At 35.7% G+C, this 23,689-nt stretch overlaps 1 protein-coding gene across 1 annotated transcript; it reads left to right on the top strand.

Annotated features, from left to right (window-relative positions):
* The first annotated feature begins 20,477 nt into the window (after positions 1 to 20,477).
* Positions 20,478 to 23,517, top strand: LOC112275266 (zinc finger protein CONSTANS-LIKE 16). The gene has a single exon (XM_024505499.3). It carries the CDS (start codon positions 21,168 to 21,170, stop codon positions 22,560 to 22,562), a length of 1,395 nt encoding a protein of 464 aa, XP_024361267.1. The 5' UTR covers positions 20,478 to 21,167; the 3' UTR covers positions 22,563 to 23,517.
* The last annotated feature ends 172 nt before the right edge of the window (positions 23,518 to 23,689 follow it).

Below are 23,689 nucleotides of genomic sequence, written 5' to 3' on the forward strand. Positions count from 1 at the left end.
CTGATCGATTGCCTTGTCGCAAAATACGGATCTTGTTGGTTGCAACACGAATTGCATCATGTTCTCCAAACATGGATCGAAACTCCGCCAAAAAAGCCTCCAGATTATCCAATATTGGATCTCGTCGTTCAAGAAAAGATGAAAACCATGCCAATGCTGAACCTGAAAGAAGTGTACCAATGAATCTAACTTGTGACCTTGGAGTTGGATAGCTCTGGGGTTGAAGTTCAATCACTAATTGGACCTGATTGATGAATCCTCGAAACTTGGATCTGGTACCATCAAACTTCTCGAGCAAGGCCACTCTCGGTTCTCTAACACTCGAAGGGTGTTCCATTCTGGGAGAAGGGACATGGTTTGGTGCAGATGTTGAAGCAGCCCCAATCATCTCTATATCTTCACTTCCTACCATTCTTGTTGCTCCTTGTGGTGGTAAATTGAGTTGATGCATCGCAAGCATTAACTCCCTCAATTGTTCTTGCATCTGTGCCATTGCACTCTTCATTTCAACAAGCTCTGCCATAGTAGCACTTAGAAAAGAGAAGATGTCTAATAACGCTCAAAACAAATAGAAGAGAGGAATTGATAACAAAGAAAATACTAAGAACAATATCAGTTTAAAAGAGGGTAATCCGCAACTTCTAATGCGCTTATGTCTTATCAAGAAAAAGGGGTAATCCACTCTTAATCAAGAAAAGACAAAGCTCTGATATTGTAAGTGTACTCTTGTCAATCTGTCAAGGACAAGAACTCGATGAAAACTAAAGAGTAAGTGAGACTTTTCTCAAAAAGAAATAGGACAAAATAGAAATATGTATATTAAGAAAGAAACTGGAATGGCTATTGCCAAAATACAAGAAAACTAGAGACCCTTGAAACTAGACTAGAAGCAAGAAAGGAGTTGACAAGAGTGAAGAGGGCTTCACTCTTGCCTCTATATATACTATCTAACTAAAAGCCACATGGCGATGTTCTATAAGACCTCCAATATATGTTGACTTTCTAGGCCACATGCCTTTGCTTACAAGGCAAGTTTTCTATGGATGGACCACGTAGTTAGCTTGTTCTTTAAGCTTCCAACATGTGTGGCACATGGCTAACTTGTTGACCAAGTTTCTAGCCTAAAAGTCAACTATAGACTCCTATAAAGTCAAAGCAGCGTCTATGAAGCTTCTAAGAAGCTTCTCTAGAAGATATTACACAATTAACCTACTTTTATCTACTTTTACATACTTTTATCTATTCATATAGGTAATTATATGTATTTCCGTGACATATTGTCTTAAAGATTGTAATAATCTCAATATTTTATTTAGTATTTCAACAAGCAATGGCTCATGAATTGAATCTGTTGGCTATTCGTTTTCTATCTCTTTAGCAAAACAAGTACACAAAAAATACAAATAAGAATAGAAGGTAGAATATTATTTTTCTTTAAATCACAATTCTTTTATAGCAATGTTTATTTATCTTTTATATTGATTTTGATGGTTATTCTTGATAAAAAAATATCAACCATCTTTCCTACATTTGCAAGATTCTATGTTGATAATAAGGTATGGAATAGCTTCATAGATGCCTATCAATACCTTGTTGTCATGTTGGTCTTTTGTGATTCTTGAACTTTTTTTTATTGTGCCTTTATTCTTATATGCACTTCAAATAAATGATTCACTAAATCTTTTGCTGTAGGATTATCAACTTTTGCAAATTTAAAAGTATCAAGACATACATATTAATCAAAATTAGCAAAAAAAAAAAATTATTGTGTAGAAAAATATATTTTATTATTGTATAAAACTCTACCAATAGAAAAAAAAAAGTTGTCGAATTATCTTATTGATAGTTGATAGTACATCTTAAATACTACTCTAAAATTTGATTTATGTGCTTTGTATATCCATTAGTTTGAAGATAAAAATTTGAAGAGAATTTTATATTCATCTTTAGAATCTTAAAAAGGATCTTTCAAAATCTTGATATAAATTGAGTCCCCTTATAAAATATAATATCTTTGAGTAATCCAGGATAGTAAAAGATGTTGTCAAAAAAAAACTTAGTCATTTTTTTTTTTTTTTTATCCATGATAGATTTTTTATGTGGTAAAAAATATACCATTTAGATAAAACGATCTACTATCCTAAATATAAAATCATACAAATCTAAGACTAAAAGATTTGTCATAAAATCCATAGAAACAGAAGACGGTGAATGTTCCAAAATAGGTTATGGTTGAAAAAGCCAATAAGATCAATGACAAGGAGTTTTTTATCTTAAATAAATATCACATCATTATACAAAGTCTTTAATTGCCTTTTATATTTGAAGCCATAAAAAATCTCTAGATATTAGCTCTAAGGTCTTATTGTATCAAAAATATTCAATTATAAGAAAGTCGTGACGAGCTTCAAGACCATGTAATTGTATTTTGTCTTTTGGAATGTATAATCATCTTTTAAAATAAAATATATTATTTTTAAATTAAAACTTAGAAGAAACATGAGACTTAGAAGAATTATTCTTAATATTAATAACAAGAAGATTACAAGACATACTCAATTGAACTTGCATGAAAAAAGTTGAATTAATAGTCAATGTTGTTTTCATTGCTCAAAGATGAAAAGACTTTGGCTTCAAGAAAATGATTCTTTATTGATCAAAAGCTACATCTTCTTCTTTTGATGTAAAATAAAAATGTCTAAAAATGACGTCTAATAAACCTTGTTATTTTTCAGGTCAATAAGTGGTCTTAAAATCAAATCTTCATAAGGACATGTTTCAATAGACTTAACAACAATTCAAAACACATATTGACATGAAGTACTTAAGGTTCTTATAATCTATATATATATATATATATATATATATATATATATATAATAACTGGACTTAAAGAACCTTCTACATAATGATGTTATTCTTGAAATGAATCCACAATTGTAAAAAATTCTTTATTGTGAATCTTATAATTAATCTTGATTGTTGAAAATATCTTGAAATAAAAAGCTACTTCATAGAGCTTGTCATTTTCTTCCATTTGTGACAAAATAGTACATATAGTAAAATTTTATGTATTTGTTTTTATAAAGAATTCTTTAAAAGAATTGATATAATCCAAGTTTGTTACAAAAATAAATAATTTTTTCAAGGCTTCAAAAAATGCTTTTGCTTCTTTGCTCCACTCAAATTTATCTTTATATGACATGTATGTTAAAAGAGCTACAACTTAAAAAATAAAATAAAATAAAATAAAATAAATCTTGATAAAGATCTAATAATAATTGACAAATTTAAATAAATATTACACATCTCCAATTATTTTTAAGATCTTCTAATCTATGATAGTTTGAACTTTCTTAAAATCCATCATAAGACCATCATTTGAAATGATCTATCCTAAAAAGTTAACTTGAATAATATAAAATATAGACTTTTCTATCATATTACATAATCTTACATCTCTTAGTTTTTGTGATATATGACAAACATGAAGTTCATATTCTTCAATGTTCTTAGAATAGATTAAAATATTATTTCAATAACAAACAATAAAATCATCAAAAAACTCATGAAAGACATCATTCATTAGATGTTGAAAAGCAACTAGTATATTTGTGAGTCCAATGTCATGATATTATATTCAAAATGTTCATTCTTGATTTGAAATATAATTTTTTATTCATCTCTTTCTTTAATGCATACCAAGTTGTATGCTTCTCATAGATCTATTTTTTTATAAATCTCTATGAAAAATATGTATTTTTTTCAAAAACCTCTTAGAAATTTTGATATTTACTAAAAATATTACTTAACGTCTTTCCACCATCAAAAATAGCTTGGAATATATAACAAAAGATGATCCTTCTTTTGCCACATGTATGAAAGCTCTTGCTTCTACTAATAGGAGTTTTGATATAGTAGACTTATATATTTTTATTTGAATAATAAAATTTTGAATTTAACTATAAAAAAATTAAGATAATAAGAAATCCAATTTATTTGAATATTATACTTTTTTAACCATGATAATCCTAAAATAATTAAATAGAAGGGAGATTTTATCACATTAAATAGTACTATATTATTATGATCTTTAATTATTATATCTAAAAGAAAAATCTTATAGATAATATTTTAAAAAGAAAAAAAAATAACCATCTATCATTTTTACTTGTATAGATTTAATTTTTTTTAATTAAAGATATTTCTTATTTTTTAACAAATTCTTCATCTATTAAACAAGTTGAGGCTCTTAAATCTAATAAAGTAAAGACTTTGTGATTTTTAGATTCTAAATATACATCTATTATAAAATAAGATGAAAGATTTGAAGAAAAAATAAGACCTTTGTTAGATATTACATATGATTCTAGCTCCATGATCTTTATTAGAGTTTGAGAAACTCATTTTTTGATACATTTTCTTTGGCAACCATACTCTTCATTTTGAGATTGCATTGTAAATTTGAATAATGTTGAGCAGTATGCTTGGTTTTTCCACAATATTGGGACAAATCTTCTTAACAACATCAAATCTTTTTTGTTCACTATAAAATTTAAAATGTATTATATCAATTTGCATTGATTTTGGCCTTCACAAATAAGTTTTTAAAAACTTAGGAGCTATTTTTATTATTTGACTTGTTTCTTTTCAACCAAATCTTTGTTCTTGGTGTCTTTCAAATAATAGATTATTGAATGCAATAGCTTGAGGAATAAATTATTCCAAAATATTTTCTATTAAGAATAAGAACTCAACAAAAGCTAGTAATCAAGTGAGACTTTTTCAATGAAGTATGACAAAATAGAAGTAAGTTAACATGTATATTAAAAAAAATTGAAATGGCTATTGCCAAAAGACAAAAAAATTAAAGACTCTTGAATCTAGACTAAAGAAAGAAAGGAGTTGATAAGGGTGAAGAAAGCTTCACTCTTCCTTCTACACATATTATCTACATATAAGCTATGTGGCGACATTCAATGAGACTTTTAATATGTATTTTTTTTCTTTTTTAAATAACTTAATAAATCTATACATCAAATTAGAGGAAGGTAATTCACAACATATAATATTAAATGATTTTTTTTAAAAAGAAGGATAATCTATTTTTTTTACAAGGAAGGATAATCTATTTTTTTTAAGAAAAAATCAGTACTAAAAAATTAAAAATTAGTTCAATGTGGATAGTATATAACTTTTGAAATACAATAATAGAAGTAGGATAATCTATTCACATCTAAAAATAAAGCAATAACAATGAATTAGCACTCTTGTTAATATGTTAAGGACAAGAAATCAAAAGAGATACATAAACAAGTCAAAAATGAATCAAAGAAAGATGACAAAGTAGAAATAAGAAAATAAATATATTTAATAAAAAAATTAGAATGGCTATTGCCAAAGGTTAGAAAACAATAGAATCTTGAAATTAAACTAAAAACAAGAAAGAAGTTGACAAGAATGAAGAAGGCTTCACTTTTACCTATATATATATTATCTATCTAAAAGCTACATGAAAATGTTCTATATGATTTTCAATACCTGTTCAATTTATGAGACATATGTCTTAACTTGCAAGGCAATTTTTCTAAAAGTGTACTACATTGTCAGCTTGTACCACAAGCTATCAATATATGTAACACGTGGCTAACTTGTTGGCCATATTTTTAACCTACTAATCATCAATAAACATGTATAAAAGAGAAATCATATTTATGAAGCTTCTCTACAAGATATTTTTAAATTAATCTACTTTTAATTACTTCTATTTATTCATATTATCTAGGTAACTATAGGTATATTCATGATAGCCTAAAAAAATCGTAATCAAATTCTAATGTAATCCTAAAAAAATCCTTATAAAATTTTAATCAAATTCTAATCAAATCTTAACAAAATCCTAATAAAATCCTATACCAATTCTAACCAAATCTTAATTAAATCCTAAAGAGACTTTAAAAAAATCCTAAATAAATCCAAAAAAGTTTAAAATAAATCCTAATTAATTTTTATAGTTATTTTAAATTTTCAATAAATATTAATAAAATTTTTAATTTCTACTCAAACTTCATTCATGCTTCAATCCACAAGAGACTAATGAGTATAAAAAAAATTAAAAAAAAAATTGAACTCACTAATCAAAAAAAAAAAAAAAAAAAAAAAAAAAAACTCTTTAACCTCTTAGTTGTTGATTGTCTTCCTTCTCTATATAGATGTTGATGTGTCAATAGCATTTTTTTTTCTTTTTATATTGTTCAATTGCTTCAAAAATTAGATGATATGTAGATTTTTAAATCAAAATTTCTTTCACTAATTTTGGCTTCAATCAAACTATTAAAAAAAATAGAATTATAAAGCCCCTCACTAATCTTGAATTTCAAAAATCTGAGATTTTAATCTAATAAAAATCTCATATCCTCCAATCTAATCATTTGATTGACATTAAATTTTTCAAATATATTGAAGACAAGCACAATAATAAACTTATAAAACTTCGCCTATAAATGAATTAAGACACTCACACAATACTCAAAATTTTAAACTTCTTGTTATTTCTCAAAATCCAAAACTACTGCATTCATATCTTACTTTGAAAAGCCCTCAAAAATTCAATATGATTCCAAATCACATAAAATCAATCTCCAAAAAACCTTTCACTCATTTGATTTCAAACCATAGTCTTCAATCAACCAAAGAATCTTAGAATTACCATAGATGCATGGTTTTGTGCCTCGGAGTTTGATTTTGATCCTAGTTCACAATCCGTCCTCTTTAGATATCAATTCTGGATAATTTGGAATAATTTTTTTTTAAACCTATTCTTAATTACTTTCTAAAGATGTTGATATTATTTTTTTTAATATACTTTGTTTTTATTTATTTATGGCTTTACAAAGTAAGTAGAAGCCTCTTTTATAGAAAGCAATATTAATACTTATTAATTTTTAATACCTTCTTTTCTACTATCTATATTTTTAAGATAAATTTCTAAAATGTTTTTATTTAAATTCTTCTATAATATTATTTTTTTTCTTCTTTCACCTAATGGTTGTATTACAATACAACAACACATTTGTTCATGCCTCAATGTTTTCTACATCATCAAAAAGTAACAACAAGTGGAATGGTTGGTTAGAGAAGATATAGTGGATTTCAAGCTCATAGTTGCAGCAACACAACTAGAAAAATATGCAAACATTCACTCTACTCATGCATCACTAAATGAAAAATTATTTGAAGATATTTTCTATAGGAATAAAGATTTTTTTTCAATAAAAAAATATTGTAAGTCATATTAAATAAAACTAAAGTATAGTTTAAAATAGACTATTTTTAAAAGCACATAGTGATTATATACTTTGTAAGAGAAAAATATCCTTTGAAAATATCACATGATTAGCTTATAATCATAACCATAGAGACCTTAGAAGAATAAAAATCAGATTAACGTTTACAAAATAGATTCTTTTGAATGATCAACAAAGAGGTATAGATTCAATCTGGCAAAATCAATAGACAAAAAGATGTCAATTTAGATAACTTTGAAGGCAATGCTAGACGTGTTCTTAAGTAATATATAAAAATTGGCATAAATATTAGGGGCGATAGTCAAAAAATATTGTTGTAATCTCAACAATGTCAATTAAAACTTTTATATTGCAATCAAAATAGATGTCCCTTTTGATCTTATATTTGAAGCTATTAATTCCATTATAAAAGACATGACAATGATGAAGATTGATTATAATAATCTATCAATTTAATGCCAATATTACTTATCAAGAATCTACTTAATAAAAAAATGTGTGATACTTAACTATCAAATATGTTTTTAAAAAACTATTCATAGCTTCTATAATCTAATTAAAAAAAAATAATAAAATATCTCATTTCTTCTTTCTATTTTTGACACAAGATCCTCTTAAATTAGATCTTGCTAAAAAATAACAAAACTCCTCTTTGAAACAAGACTATTAGCATCCATTGCAAGAAGTTAAAACATACTAATTTTGATATATGCTATGGGCTCTTCTATAAGCTACAACTAATCAATTCAATTGGATCAAGCTTAGAGGGGGTGGTAGCAATTAATTAAATACGAAATTTAATGATTCTTGTCTAAGACAATGTGATGGTATTAATTAGACCAAAAAAGACATAATTAGAAAAAAATTGCTTATCTTACATTGTTGTTTTACAAGTGGCTCTAAAGACAAGGAATTGAGAACTCTTTAGAGAACTCACTTATAATTTTGGAATTGTCAAATAATTACTAGATACATTTAATAATTGAAATATTTATGACAAAACTGATTGATGTTCTTTCATCAATATTAAAAAATTATCTTAAAAGGAGTTACTAAAAATATTCAAGTATAACCAAAACCACCTCTCTTTCATCATTTATGTGAAGATTGTCATCTTATTTCAAAATGTGCAGGGTATTATTGTCCTAAAAAACGTTTCTTTAATATGTAATTACTTTTGCATAAAATGTATAGAGATCTTCTACATACAAAAACATAATTTTATGTGGTACCAAACTTTTGGCACTAAAAGATAGTATATAGCTAGGCATTAACTTATATATATATATATATATATATATATATATAAATTAAAAAAAAAAAAAAAAAAAAAAAAAAAAAAAACTATAACATATAACAATGTCATGTAAGATGGAGGCATAGAAAATAAGAAGGAATAGAGGAGGGAGGGAGGGGAAGAAAGAAAGAGAGGAGGAAAAGAGAGGAGATATTTGTATATATATGCATGTAGATTGTATCCAACATCCTCTACTTAATGCATGATTCTGACTAGTGTCAATTATGCCAACCCTTGTGGATATGCTTACATGACATACATGGTACAAAAGTTTTCATTTTAAATATATACTCTCTTTACTTCTCCCAAACATTATACACTATGGATGAAGTTGTCTTTAACACTGCTAAGAAATTGTCATTGGCTTCTTATGGGTAATTGAAACTTTATTAAAAACAAATTGGACGAGTTGAATGATAAAGGCTCCTCCTCCTCCCATAATATTTTCTTTTTATGTCTATATGAAGTAGAACACAAAAAAAGAAAATAAATAAATAAATTCAAAATAAAAGCCTCTTTTATCAACTATCTTTAATTGGCTCATTACAACATGCACCTATGAAAGTTAGATGGATTCTCTATTGTCAATCAAAAAAAGATGACAAAATTAATTTAATTTATTATGTTGATATTGTGGTGGTGCTACTACTTAAATGAATTGTTAAGGCTATAGAATCTAGACAATCCAATCTACATATAATGTTAAGATACCACCTAAATTATTTCCACTGCTACTCATGTAGCAAGTGGAGTTCCAACTTAGATTACTTCACCAAACTCAATATTAGTGTAAGTAAGGCTTATTAGTGTGGACTTGCATGACAAAGCACATGTATATAGGTCCTGCTTGCACTCACTTTTATACTCCCACCATTCTATGAAGAACTTCTCAATTGCAGTTTCCCACTAGTCCAAAATATTGGACTGGGAATCTTTAACATGATGGCTATGGAGTTATATAAAGCTGGTTTTTGAAAATATAGAGATGTGTAGAATGATGCCCATTTCTTTTTACATACCAAAGAAATTATCAAAATTAATGTATTGCCCCAGGAAGAGGTGGCTTGATAGACCCTTACTGCCACCTTATATCAATTGTGGAGCACTCTCTTACCACCAACTAGCAACATGTGTATGAATAGAAACCAGTTTGGGCTCTACAATGATGAATCAGGCACACAACCAATTCAAGTATGGCAAGCAACCCTGACCTTCCAACCATCTCTAGGATCAATTTAGTCTAGAATACTTATGGAGATTCCCTTTTTAATATTTAATTCATTATCAAATCACTTGGTTGCATTACTCAGACAGTGAGGATTTTGTGTCAATGAGAGGGATACTCAAACCTTTTCCACTAAACATAGATAGATGGTTATCTCCACATGGTGAGAGTAGTGCCAATTTAGCGAGGCCAAAGAAAACTTAAATATTGCTCTTCTATGGAAAAGTAAATTAGAACCCTGGCCTATTTATGTCAGAAGACAATATGCCATTTAATAGCTACACTACAGCACTTGGATGAGGCTTGCTCAAAAATAAATACATCATACTTACAGTTGGACCAACAAAATAAACACTTATCCTTCAAGCCAAATATTGACTAAAATGGCTTAATGCATGGAATAAGGAATGTGTTAAAAGGAAACAGGATTACTTTGGCTTATATGACATAGGGCCATTTGTTGTGAATGCTCAGAGAGGTCAAATAAATAATGGTGTTGATCAATGCTGCTCAATGTGCTTGAGAGGAAGTTGCAAGATTGTCCTTCACCATTTTTGGAAATGTCCCTCACCACAACATGCATGGAGATTGGGGATACACATCTTATTAATGCTCACCCTTGTGTCACTGGTCACCAGGACTCACTCGAAGGAACCCGGGTACCTTGAGTACCCGAAGCACTAGAGGCAATCCCCCTCATGCATTCTCTCCTTTATTGAAACATTATATTTTTGTTCATCGTACACCACTGCTGTTTTAAAAAAGTCAGTTATATGTGGTTACTATTATGTGGCACCATCATCAGGCTCTTATTGTTGGCATGTAGCAATGCCATATTTAATTGCATATTCCAGAATGCAGAGAAGATGTATAACAAGATATAGCTGAACTTGATGAGTCATCTAGGCTCAGTTGAAAACTTGATGCAAATGCAACTCAAACAATTACAAATATCTCATAGAACAATTCCAGCATCAATGGTGCACAAAGGATATCAAAGTATCATGGATTGCAGAGCAACCGCTCTGGAAATTAGTAGGTCATAGTGATATTTTGTTACATAGAGAAAGCAATTGTTTGCCTGGCTGGACCTGGCTGTGTTCCTTCTTGTACCACGTTTCATCTATAATAGAACAATCTTCTATTTGTGTCAAACATAAATAAATAAATAAGAATAAGCACAATATTTATGTGTCAAACCTAACTTTGGATGCCAACAATGGCAAAGAGTTGCTTTATTCATTTGATTCTTTTCCTCATTTATAAAACAACTCCATCATTTCTCATATATTCTCCTTTCTTTCCTATATCATTTATAACTATATTTATATGCTTATGTCGATATTGACAAATATCCTTTTGGAATGGTTCCATATATATAAACTTTATGGGACAATGTAGTGGACAGCCCACTAGTCTACTTTAATGAGCCCCATCGCTACAATGAAGCTTTATATGGATGAAGATATGAGAAGATGAATGAAAGATGAGAGCATCCACGTCAGAATGAACACTATGAGATGAATGGAGTGATGTGGATGAGCGATAAAGACCCAAAAGGAGGATGAAACCTGGCTGGCAAAAGTTTGCACTCCTGCTGTGGCAATCGCCATGAATGGTTGCATGCCCGGGCACACTTCCTTTTTTTCTTTTCGTTTGTTTGTAATTCTTTTTCTTTATCCTGTGCCGCTCGCTTGCTTGTGATTTCCCCTTCCCAAGGCCACGGACAGAATTGCATATTTTCATTTACACTAGCTTTTGGCCTAGGCCTTGGATGGATGAGTAGATGGCTGAGTGCCTAGGTATGAATGATTTTTTTCTTGTTATCCTGTTATCTTTGAAAACATTTTGGAGCCTAATTAATTATATATATATATATATATATATATCCACAATGCTGAAGATGCATGCAGATAAGTGCTTCATGAGTGTTTGTTAAAATGTGGAGTATTCAAACATAGAATATTAAAAAATAGAAAAAAAAAAAAAATCTATATGATAACAATGATAACAAAGAGATGAATGACACATCGACAACTTGTTACAAAAGGAATATACTTGTAACAATCAAATACGTACTCTCAATTGCGTTGAATTTTCTGATACTATTATGCAAGTACTTTCATGGATAATGGACAAAAAAATATTCAAATTCTTTACTGATTTTAAATCTAAAATATACTGATAATCTGTTAGTCCAGGCACAGGTTATTTTGTGTCTTGTGACGACTTAACTTTATGTTAAGATTTTATTTTTAATTTGTCAGAAGAGTTACGTAATTCATTTAAAACAATGGTAGATATAATTCATTCTTTCAACTGATTAATACCAAGTGCATGATTATAAAAAAAAATGATACGTGACACAGTTAATCAGTTGAAAGAATGAATAATAATTGGCAACCATCACAAAATTTCATCGTCATATGACTTTAAAACACATGAAGAATATTTTTAATGCAGAAAACTTACAAAAATTCTTGAAAAATCTGACATAACTGTTTTCAAAAGTAATCAAAACGGATGAATGAAATTCAACATATTATAATCATATCCAAAAGGTTGAATTTTGAATATAACCTTTTTGTGGGGGATTTGTTTTTAGATCTCAAGAATAAGTTAATATTAGAGGCTCTAGTGTAAATGACCAGTAAGGTTCCTGACACAAGAGAGGTCTCCCAAGTCAAGCCCTTGTGCAAGCGAAAAGCCCATCTCCCTTCCTTTTATTGTGCTGCACCATTGTGAAGTATTCCATTTCACACATTGCCTCGTCATCCTTGGGCTTCCCTCATCACCTTGTAAGATTTATGGGTACACCAAAAACAATTCTATACCTGTCCAAAATCTTAATTTGGATTACACTTGCTACGAATATTCATCCCTAACTAAAACCCAGTATAGTTTCTCAACAAATCCTTCCAAAGCAAACGTGAAAGAAGTGATCTCATTACCCTTTATTTCAGACATATTTCCAAATCAAAAAGGTAGTGAGAAAGGGGTTCAAGGATGACGGGGCAAGAGAGACCTATAGAAAAGGCAACCATAGAGTCGGAGATCTTTGAATCTCATCCACAAATTGGATACGGTGATGAGTCAGGGGGCGTGGGTGCAAAGTGGCATAATTCAACACCAGGAATTTCAGTCAAGCCCTATTCTCACGGCATGTGCGACACAATAAACCCACAAAAAGTCCTGGTGTGTGTCAACGCCGACCAGCGTGAGAAAAAGAGCGCGCGAGAAGTCTAGTTGGGCCAATGAATTGCCACCTCGGATCGAAAAGGGATCACGCGATAGGGTCCGGATGAGGTGTCCGCCTTCGAGACCGTGATGGACCATTTAGTGCTGGCCTAGTCAGCTTCGAAAAGGTCTCGTTTGGGTTATCCGTTGCGGGTGGAGAGAGAATTGTGTTGCCGTGGCGACTGCCCGCCCCAATTTCCAAGATTTTTCTACTACCCGCGGGCAGTCGAGAATTTGTGGTCCGTTTTCGTGCCGCCGAACTCTGCCGCCGTCTCTAAAGGGGGCGCCAGTTTGCGGCACGTCACGGCGCGGCGGGGACCCTCGTCCTGCTCTCGTTGTGTTGTCTGGGACAGTAGGTGAACTGCTTTTCTCCAAAGCGTCGGAAGATGTGATAGTCGGTTTTTTTTATTTTTTCATTTGTATTTTTTCCTCTATAATGCCATCTCGTCAACCTCATTTGGGTCTGTAGTTGAACTTGTTTATTACTATATATAGATATGGGACCAAATCCTCAATTGTAGATTCCACGAAGAATGAAAATGCTGCCGCTTTTGTAGCAGGATTCGCTCATTCTCTCACCCCTTCTGCATTACATATATACATAAAATAACCGTACTTTTTATTTGGATGATTTTAGCTTCGTAAGTATTCGGGTGGTGAAATTCTGGCGTGAATAACTGTGACATATTAAACACCAACGTGGCATTCTTCACTTGTGTTTTTATTTACTGAGCCACACACTTTACTGCACTGATGGAAATGGGGAATTCCATCTGCAACATGGGGCATGGCAATGATACCAAGTTGTTGTGTTTTTTTACATTCATGATGTTTTGATATGTAGTAGCGGAAGTTCAGGTGCAGAGTGTGACCAGAATGACGTCATCCATGCAATTTAAGGGCGAGGGCCAGGCCTGGCACTGGCAGTTGGCAGCCAACTAAAACGCTGATCGATAGAGTAATCTCCCTAGAAAGTTGGCAGTGGGCTCAATCGTGTATTTAGCAGCGCTGGCTGGAGGAGCAACTGTTAACTCGATTAGCAATACCCCTTGCAGCATCATTAAGTTCACGAGTCAAGCTGATGCAAGTAGACAAAAGTAAGCGATGAAGACTGTGGTGATCAAGTCCATTTTGGCAGATGGGTGGAGGGTGAAGTTAAGTTTAAGTTACCGGGTGGGGGACACTGCGAATGCCTGGAGATACGGTCAGACCCCATCGTCTGCTATCCACATGAACAACTTGGAATCGCTTCTCGAGAATAACTTGGATTTGGAAATCACTCTGCTCCTGTGGAGCCTCAACAATAGCACCAAGTCGAGTATGCTAGATGCTCACTTTTTGAGGACGAAACTCGAGTAGGAGAGAGTAAGACGAAACTCGAGTGGCCAGAAAGTTCCCCGGTTCTGCATTTCGCAGTTATTCTAACCTGGGGCAAACTTCTCCCGCCGGCTATGAAAGAGGATCGCCGTGAGCTCGGCCGGATCCACCGGTGCCTCGTTGTCGAGATGGACCGGGTGGGGGCCCCCTGGCATTGGTCACCAGTTTGTCAGATTGATCTCCAGGCGTAGCTTTTGGCTTCTTTATACGTGGAGTGAGCCTAGTTTTTGTTGTTACGCCTTTATGGGCTCCTGACACGGTCACATGGTCTTCATACGGTAATCATTGCCTTGTTCCAACGACCGTTTCGCACAACATGATGCAAGGAGGAAACGCGGTGCTGAGGTGGATGCCTGGTGACATCAGAACAGACCTTCATGCGGTAATTATTTTATTTTATTATTTTATTTTTATTTTTCAAAATTCTTTGTTATCCTGACTTTGCAGAATAAACTTTGCAGGATTAACATAGAATCCTTTCGAAGAATCATTCTGTCATGCTCCATGAAATTCGACCAACTCGCCAACATCTCAAATTGCGCTATATTTAGCGACAAAACGCGTGTCACTCTAATTCCGTAACGCCGTTCCGACGATTTAGAAGTGCAAGCCGCACTGTCTCGGGACTTCCCTCGACACTGGTTTCGGAGCCTCTTCGCTACTAGACCCCAATTCCTGATGCTTGCAGTTGGTCATGAGGGTGAATTTACGCGCAGACATGAAGGTGTGGCGACTGCGTTTCTTCCCTGGCACCGAAACCAGGCGTTTTCATCAGCTACATGAAGCACAGAGAGCGAACCAAGCAGCCATCACGACGTTCTTTGTGCATGAACGCATCCAAACTGGGGAGTCCAGATTGTGTGGATACATCCCCCGGAGCTCGGATCCGTCGACAGATCTCAAGCTCGGCTTAGATTGCCGTTCGATGCGCACCATCGTCAAGCTTTCCGGTGAGGAAAACGCCGGAAGTGTGAGTTTTACTAGAACTGTGAGGGCATGTTTCAACAGCACGGAACTGTTGATTGCCATGAATTAAACCATGAGATCACAACACTCTATAAAAGGATTAATCCTTACAACTAGTAGTTCAGATTGTGAAACTTGTGGTTCAATTCTGCAACTGAAGATTTCATGGATTAGTGGGTCAGATTTATAGATTAGTGCCCATTAAACTGGTGATCATTCATAACATGTGGAGCCTTTTGATGGAGTAGTTGCATTAATTTACATAAAAATAAGGAACCATTCTTTTCAAAAAATTACCAACACATACAACATATTAAAAGAAAAAAAAGTGAAAGAGTAGCTTTGTAGCAATATATGATAGATCAAGGAACAAGGGATTTTATTTCTTGTGTGATGAATTTTAAGGGCTAACACAGGAGATCTGATTGCATGTACATCAAGCATTCATATAAAACATGCATTCATATAAAACATGTTGATAATAAGTAGAATAATAAATAAGTAAGTAAGAAAATAAGAAATAAAATTAAAAATAATTGCTTTTGTTCTTTCCAAATTCATTTTGCACATTTTATATTTATTAAAATAAAATTAACTATATCTTAGAACCATCCAGGCTGTGTACGGACTTCAGTTTTTTTTCTTCATTCAATTCATATCTATATATACACACATATACATCACAAATGGACAAAAAAAACAAAAAAAACAAATACATCATTTTAAACATACTGATTTTATTGTTACATTTTTGTTTTGAGGGAAGATAAGTTGGGCACCTATACAACTTCAATTGGCATTTATCTTCATTGCAGCAAAAAAGAATCTACGGTTCTTATAAATTCATTTGGTCTGTCTTCTTTAAAGTATGTTTTTTAAGAAACAATTAGATTTTGGGAGACCTCTGGGTTTCTGTCTACCTTGGATTCCAAACACATTGCAGAACCAAATTTGCTATGGTATTGAAAGAAAAAATCATCATCACAACAATTGGGTGCAGCATAATTAGTACTTTAACACAGTTTTAAAGCATTGTTATCTATAAAAAGCATTCAAAATGATGCAATGAGAATTTTAAATTATAGTGAAATGTAATATACAAGTTTTAACATAATGACTAGAGTAATTTTTAACCTCATTTCAAGTGTGTTTTAACATTCGCTAACTTACATTATCTAATTACAATAACTAATATACATGAGATTTACATTAACTTGTAGTCATCATAATTTGAACCAGTGGCCTGTTTGTAGAGCTAGTTAATGGGAAAATCTTGAAGAGATTCGTTGACATGTTTTTTTAGCCATGTTTGTGTGCTTTTCCTCTTATTGCCAATTTTGTCCATAATTAGGTGTTCGGATGAAATTCGGGTTTCACCAATTTTTCTCCATTTCCTTGGACTCATCGTTGTCACTAGGAATAGTAGCCCTTCGAAAGGAATGTCCTAGAGGTTCTGAGAGGCATAGAATTCATCTAATTGCAAACGCGAATCTTGTATGTAATATTACACCAATGTTGGTCAGAATGAAACAGAAGCCATTCCATCTGCTCTAAAAGAAATTGAAATTGAAAGAGAGAGAAAAGAAAAGGAATAGCAACAAAAATATAGAAAACGAAAACTACTAAAAATGAAACTTTGACTAATTGTGAACTGAAGATTTTTTGTTGCTTCCATGAGCCACGTTTCTCCTCACCAGCATCAAGCTCGAGGGGGAAAGGATATCAGCGGGTTTTCAAAAAGAGATGTTCTCCTTTAGGTGGGCCAGGTTTTGCAGCTCTAATCTGGTTGCATTTATTTAATCACATGAAAACACTCCCCTTCAATTCTCCGAAAGTGGGAGTAGAACTTTCTAGGGTCTAGAGTAGATTAGAAAACAACAAACTGTGTATTATCTAGAGCCAACAGTGGGAAAGAGCATGAGGCAATTTCGTTCTGAGCACATGAAAGCTGCTGTTTCCTGATTTCATCGTTTTATCAATACAACTTTCGGCTAGAAAAATGTCCACCTGCTGACACCTACAATCTAGGTAACCTACGCCGTAACTTGAGAGAGTTAAAATCGAGGCCACAGTGGATTGTTTTGCACTCACGAATGACTGGTTTCATTTTTCCAAATTTCCACTGACTTTTTGATTGGTAAGAGCACCCACTGCGATAAAAATAGGGTGGACTCTGCACGAAAGATTGAGAAAAATCCAAGGATGCATTCCAATCACGGTAGCCTTTGCCGTAGTGGATATCTATGATCGAGATGGGCAACGAGTGAAGTGATACCATGCAAACGACGTGATTGCAAAAGTGCTGGAATCTCATGAAGGCCTGTCCACACCGAGCAAAACTAGCAACAGCATTTCTGCACAGCAAGTAAATACAAGAATAATAATAATAATCATAAAAAAATTCCTTGTTACAGCGGGGTGATCGACAATGTACGAGAATGCGCTTTCTCGTCCATGTGCAAAGCATAGAGGCGCGTAGTTCCGTAGCAATCTGATGGTGCACTGGTTTCTACTTTCCACAACACCGGACAAACAAATGACAAACGTATTGTAAAAAGAAACATACCCATGTCAAAAAAGGGACAACGTATAGAATGCTCGCGATGCCTCATATCTTGGTAAATCCGAGGGCTCAGTTTCACCAGGGTTTACCCCCTTCCGGCGGACACTTGCAGCTTAGAGGGTATGGAGCAAGTGTCCTTTCCTGTAGCCTCAAAAGCAAATCTAGCTCTTTACTGCAAACCTACCTCTTTGTTGCCGATGTACACGACAACATGGCGTCAAAATTTGAAAAGAATCGGATCATTGCTGGTTCCAACATTTACAGCATAGTTACGGAACGGAATAGCAGCTCGGTGGAGTTTCGGCAGATTTTTACGGTTCTTCTGTCTATCTCTGTCAATGTCTATTTCTCCTCCCCCCCCCTTCCCCCTCCAACCCCCACTTGTTCAAGCGATGTCCTCGGTGCGGGCACTGCAGCTTACGCAAAGCCGATAGGGAACCAGGTCGATGCACCGCAGGCTAGTAACTCCCCACGCGCGATCTAGACCCAGCGAAGCAAGGTTTCTAAAATTCTCCCCATTTTGTGCACATTTTGTGCAAAACAGGCAAGGCCGATGATGACATCCCAACCAGAATGTCTCCGCGAATGCCTCCAGCAGCAATTCCTCAGCGCTATGTTCCGGACGCGGGCGCTCAGGGCAGTAATGAATGAATAGGGCTGGGAACCTGGTCCTGGTTTCGATCAGGTTGTTGCGAAGTTCACTGCATTGCGCGGCACCGAAGCCAGGGATGCTGCGCATCGGGATAGGCGTCGACGTGAATGCCATCACTTTGCTCCTGATCGATCCAGCATCGCTGTCGTTACGTCCTCGAGTATGAAGTTAGAAAGCTTTCTTCTTAAGTGAGCAACAAACCTGATAAGCAAAAATAGCTTTTCGGTGGATTGTATCTTGCTAACCCTAAACTTCACATGCTCATCGCTGACAAATAGTTTGCAATTATTGCATTAGCATCGTCTCTTTGGACTCTGGATGGATTTTTCTGCCCCCCAAGATGGAGTGATCTTTGTTTGGAGATTTTGAGGTTTTTGCATTTTTGTATTTTTTGTGTTTATGTTTTCTGCCTTTCTTCCATTCTTAAAATAGAAGGGGCTTTCTAGTGGAAGTTGAATTGTATGTGAGTAGGTGTTGGTTTTGATAGGAAGTTATTTTTTTTATTTTTTTATTTTTTTAATGGCTAATAAAAATCTCCTTTAAATCATTTGATCTTTTTGGGTGCCCTGCATCTTTGATTATAATTTCAACAACACTTTTGCTTTCCGCCCTCGAGAGTATGCTTTGTGAATAGTTTTCTGAATTTATTCGTTTTTGTCGTCTGCATGTTATGTTTTATTTCATCATAACTTGTTATTTTTGTGTGGTTGTAATTGCCCTCAAAAAATTGCATTAGTGTTAACACGTTAAAAAAATGAAGTTATGGAAGCGTTGATGTTAGTTTTTAAAATCCATATAATAATTTCATGTACATATCTCATTTATCAGCGTGCAATTTCTAAATCATCAAATAGATTTTTTTTTATTTTTTATTTTTTATTTTTTTTGGTGTAATCTACTTGAGTTCCTTATTAAAAAATACAATATTGCGAGCAAAACCTGAGTGTTAAGAGTAAATGTTCTTTAGAGCTACTTTTAAAACCACATGATATATATATATATATATATATATATATATATATAATTTTACTAAACAACTGATTTAGTAATGACAATAAATTGCAATTTCGGACTGCACTCCAGAGACCATCAGATTAAACGTCCTAAAACACAGAGGGGCCAATTTGTGTTTGTGTTTTATCACCCACTCATGTACAAGCACATTTACGAAGCATTTTTAACGAAACATACAACACAGAATATTAAAAGTCATAGTTTTCCAACATGTCAAAAGACAAAACCCCAGACCAGTGTCTCGGTGGGCGAAGGAAGACCCACCCACAAGTCATCTAGATCTCGAAAGATCTTTGTGGACAGACGCGGGGATAGATCGAGAGAGATCCGGTGACTGTGATTCAAGTGGAATCGATCTCATTTGACCCACCGAAACAAGACAGGGAAGATTTGTACACAAGGGAGCAGGAGGGTGGATGGGGAAACACCGACTTGAGAGGGAGGGAGAGACGAAGATGGGTAATGGACCCAGCTCCAGCTTCAGAATTGCCCCAGAGAAGCAGCGACCAAGTTGGGGATGGTCACTCGGAGAGTTGGAATTCGAGCTCAGTGTGAGGGCACATGCTGGCGCTTATGTGGAGGGCATTGGCTGTAGACCCCACACGAGCATAATATAGCAGAAACTCATTAAATGTGATGATTTAGGAGGACTGTATGGAAAAGGCCTGGATCTGGGCCGTCAGGCGCGTCGCGGGTGAGCTTTGTTAGAAGCGGACGTGCGGGATTGGGCGGAGGGGCCTGGCGGAGCGTTGTGGGCCCTCTTTTCTCGGCCACTGTCATGCCCTTTTCGCATTCAAGCGCGGTGAGCGCTTTTCCAGAAATCCACCCTGTTATGCTCATCCGCTCTGCTACTAAACCCCGCACTGATGCACACTTTCCGTGCTCAAACAGCCCTTCCAAGTCTAGTCCGTCTAGTCCGTCTCTTGGAGTCACCTGCCAATCTCTACAAGACCGTCGCAGGAACAGAATTGGATCCTCTTCCCTCCCGGACACTTCCAAACCCGATAACAACTGTGTCTGTGTCATAGTATTTGACAGTCGAAGTTCTGCTTTATGACCATTTTTTTATTATTGTTACTTTCAAGGTGTGTAATCTCTCAGCAATTTATCCGTTTGTGGAAGGAAGCTTACTGGGGTACTGGATCATTTGAGAATTTGGCATCTGTGATAGTTTCATTCAGGGCGTGAGGACCAGCTACGTTTGGAGGAGCCCCTCTTTTACTAAATTTGTCGACACAGAATTTGTTTCGAAAGTCTTGGAAGTTCCTGGAATGGGCTCTGAATCTTCTAAGAATTGATCAAGGGAACGGAGATCCTTTGAGGGACCAAGTAGCACAGGATCTGTTTCTTTTCATTTTTTTCGTATGAGATACGAAACAGTCTGAATACGGGCTTTTCGAAATATTTATTCGGTTCAGAAGGTCAAGATTGCAGGGGTTGCTGCGACTGTTGTCGTGCTTGTGGTGTTGCTCAGCACAGGTGGTGAGGAATCACTTGAAGGATTTGGTTCAGTTCCAAATAGAGTGATTATGGCGACCAAGGTCGCTAACAGCTCGGTAGCCATTGCCATGGCATTCGCAGGGCGTGCTGTGAGAGCTTGCGATGTTTGCGCTAAGAAGAATGCGCACTGGTTTTGCTCGGCAGATGATGCGTACTTGTGCACGGCATGTGACACGCAGGTGCACTCTGCGAACGCGCTGTCACTTCGCCACGAGCGAGTTCGTCTTTCCCCCAATGGCACGCCCATGCTTTCGCTGGCCAAGGAATCCAAGGTCCCAGATGAGGCAGGTTGTGGTATTCACCGCATGAAGAAACTGCACCCAGCTCCTAAGCAGGTTCAGCCTGCACGCAAGCGCTCGAAAGTGACCAAGCCGTATTCTCACCACTTGAGGAAGCTGACCAGGATGGTCTCGAAGGACATGATGAAGTCCGAGGATTCTGTTGCTGTAAAGGCAGAGCTTGAGCTGTTCGATTTCCTCGACACAGATGAATTCCTCAACAACGGAAACCAGGAGGTCCCATCTCTGTCTACTGTAATGGACCCTGACTCTCCCTGTTCCTCCGATTATGACTTGCTTTCATCGGATTATGAAATTCAGGAGAGCGATCACTTGGCTTCAGCCGATTCGTTTGCGTCTTACTTCAAGGGCAAAGCAGCTCACTCACAAACCTTCTCCGATGACAGCGACCAGTTTCTAGTTCCGGACGCTTTCGACTTCTGTCTCAATGTCGACATGCCAGTCGCGACCACCACCCCTGCCGATGCAAACATTGACCTCTCAGGGGAGGCATTTTTTCTTCCTGGTGATATTCCCGGGCTTGATGGATTCGAGAGCTTCGTCCCAGAGATGGGCCTCACAGACGACTTCTCCCTGACCTTCGACCTCGCGCTTCAGAATGGTTTGGAGGCGCCTATCGAAGCAACCGAACCCGCAAAGTTCGAATACAAACCCAATCCAGCAGAACCCGACCACATCACGGCCGGTCCCTTCGCCAAGTTCTTTGCTCAGAAGCCTAAAGCCGAGTCTCAGGAGCTAATTTCTCCCGAACAGGTGAAAAGAGAAGCCATGGAGATGCTCAAGTGCTGCCGCGAGGGAGACCACGAGGGCTTGAACATGCCCTCCCTCAAGTTGAACATGAAAGACATTCTGGCTGAATGGTCCAACAGAGGCGAGCCATGGATCTCATCCGATGACTCGATCTCCTCAGGCAGTGATGTTGGTCTAGTCCCAGACATGGACGCAGTAACCGCCGATGAGAGTCAGAGCGGCGGCGACAGGGATGCCCGAGTACTCCGCTACAAGGAGAAGCGCGCTACGCGACTGTTCTCGAAGAAGATCCGGTACGAGGTCAGGAAGGTGAATGCTGAGCGACGCCCTCGCATGAAAGGCAGATTCGTGAAGAGGACCTCCAGCAGCTCGTAGCTTTCACCAATCGACGCACTCCCGCCCATCCATTTGATTATACATAGAATTTTCATTGCCGTAGTTAAGTTCAACGAGGTTCATCGTGAGAAATGCGTCTCCGTCGCAGTCCAGGGAGCAGCGCACAGGATAGCAAGGTTTGGTCTGACAGGTAGCCAAGAGCGGCACTGGGGTAGCTCTTCGTCGACTTCAGCGTCGCCTTGACGAAGACGACTCGATCAGTCAAATTTTGACCCATTTGAGTAAGGTTTTTGCCATGCTTGCACAAAAAGAAGAAAACAAACAAAAACAAAAATGCTAGATTCGAAGGTGGATACCTGGCAACGCCGTGTATCATAGAGACTTTCTCCGAAGCTAGCTGCAACATTTCCGTGGCTTCCAGTGAAGATGTTCCAAGTCTGGCGGTATCAAGGTCTTTAATCCAAGTATTGTTCAAAGGTCAAGGTTTACAAGGAATAGGACTAGTCCCACGTTGAGCGTGGGATCAGCGGTGAACCTTTTTTGCCATCCTCGAGATGGTTCATTTCGCAAGGCTCAGTACCGCACTCGTGCGGTTTTTTCAGAGAAGGTGTTACATTCATAGTTTTTTCCATGGATTCTCGATCATTAGCCTGGCGTCCAGCTTGAGGTTGACGAGAATCGATAGAAATGTTACTTCGTTCACGTCCATGTTGATCGCGAAGGACACAATGGGTATCTTTCGTCGATAATATTTTTTCGTTTCAACAGATGTGCTGTCTCGAATGCTGTGCTTATGCAACATGATCTTCGCAAAGGATGATCTGTTGGTATAGAGTTGCATCCGGGGATTTGATTAGCAAGTCGTGAAATGTAAGGATTGATCAACAGGGCAGCAGCGATTAATATTTGCATCGCTCTTCTGTACATATTTGTGCATCATTTTATTTACAAACCTGGTACACGAAGGTGATTACTGGTCCATTTTTCTGTATCATCTCTGACACTGTCTGGACTCATTGGCAGTTGACTTTCTACTCAATGTCCTCTCAGTGTCCTACTGATGCCCTGTGAGCACTTGAGTGTCGGGAGATCAGAGTTATAACATCTTCACAGCAATGTGCACGTTATTTAAACACTGGCACGCAATGCAGGAAGAAAAAGGCGAC

Source organism: Physcomitrium patens, chromosome 22 (genome assembly GCF_059467195.1).
Source record: "Physcomitrium patens ecotype Gransden chromosome 22, ASM5946719v1, whole genome shotgun sequence".
In the NCBI taxonomy this organism is placed as follows: Eukaryota; Viridiplantae; Streptophyta; class Bryopsida; order Funariales; family Funariaceae; genus Physcomitrium; species Physcomitrium patens.

Excerpts from the sequence above, each read along its gene's own strand:
- LOC112275266 (XM_024505499.3), top strand. The coding sequence starts at position 21,168 with ATGGCGACCAAGGTCGCTAACAGCTCGGTAGCCATTGCCATGGCATTC.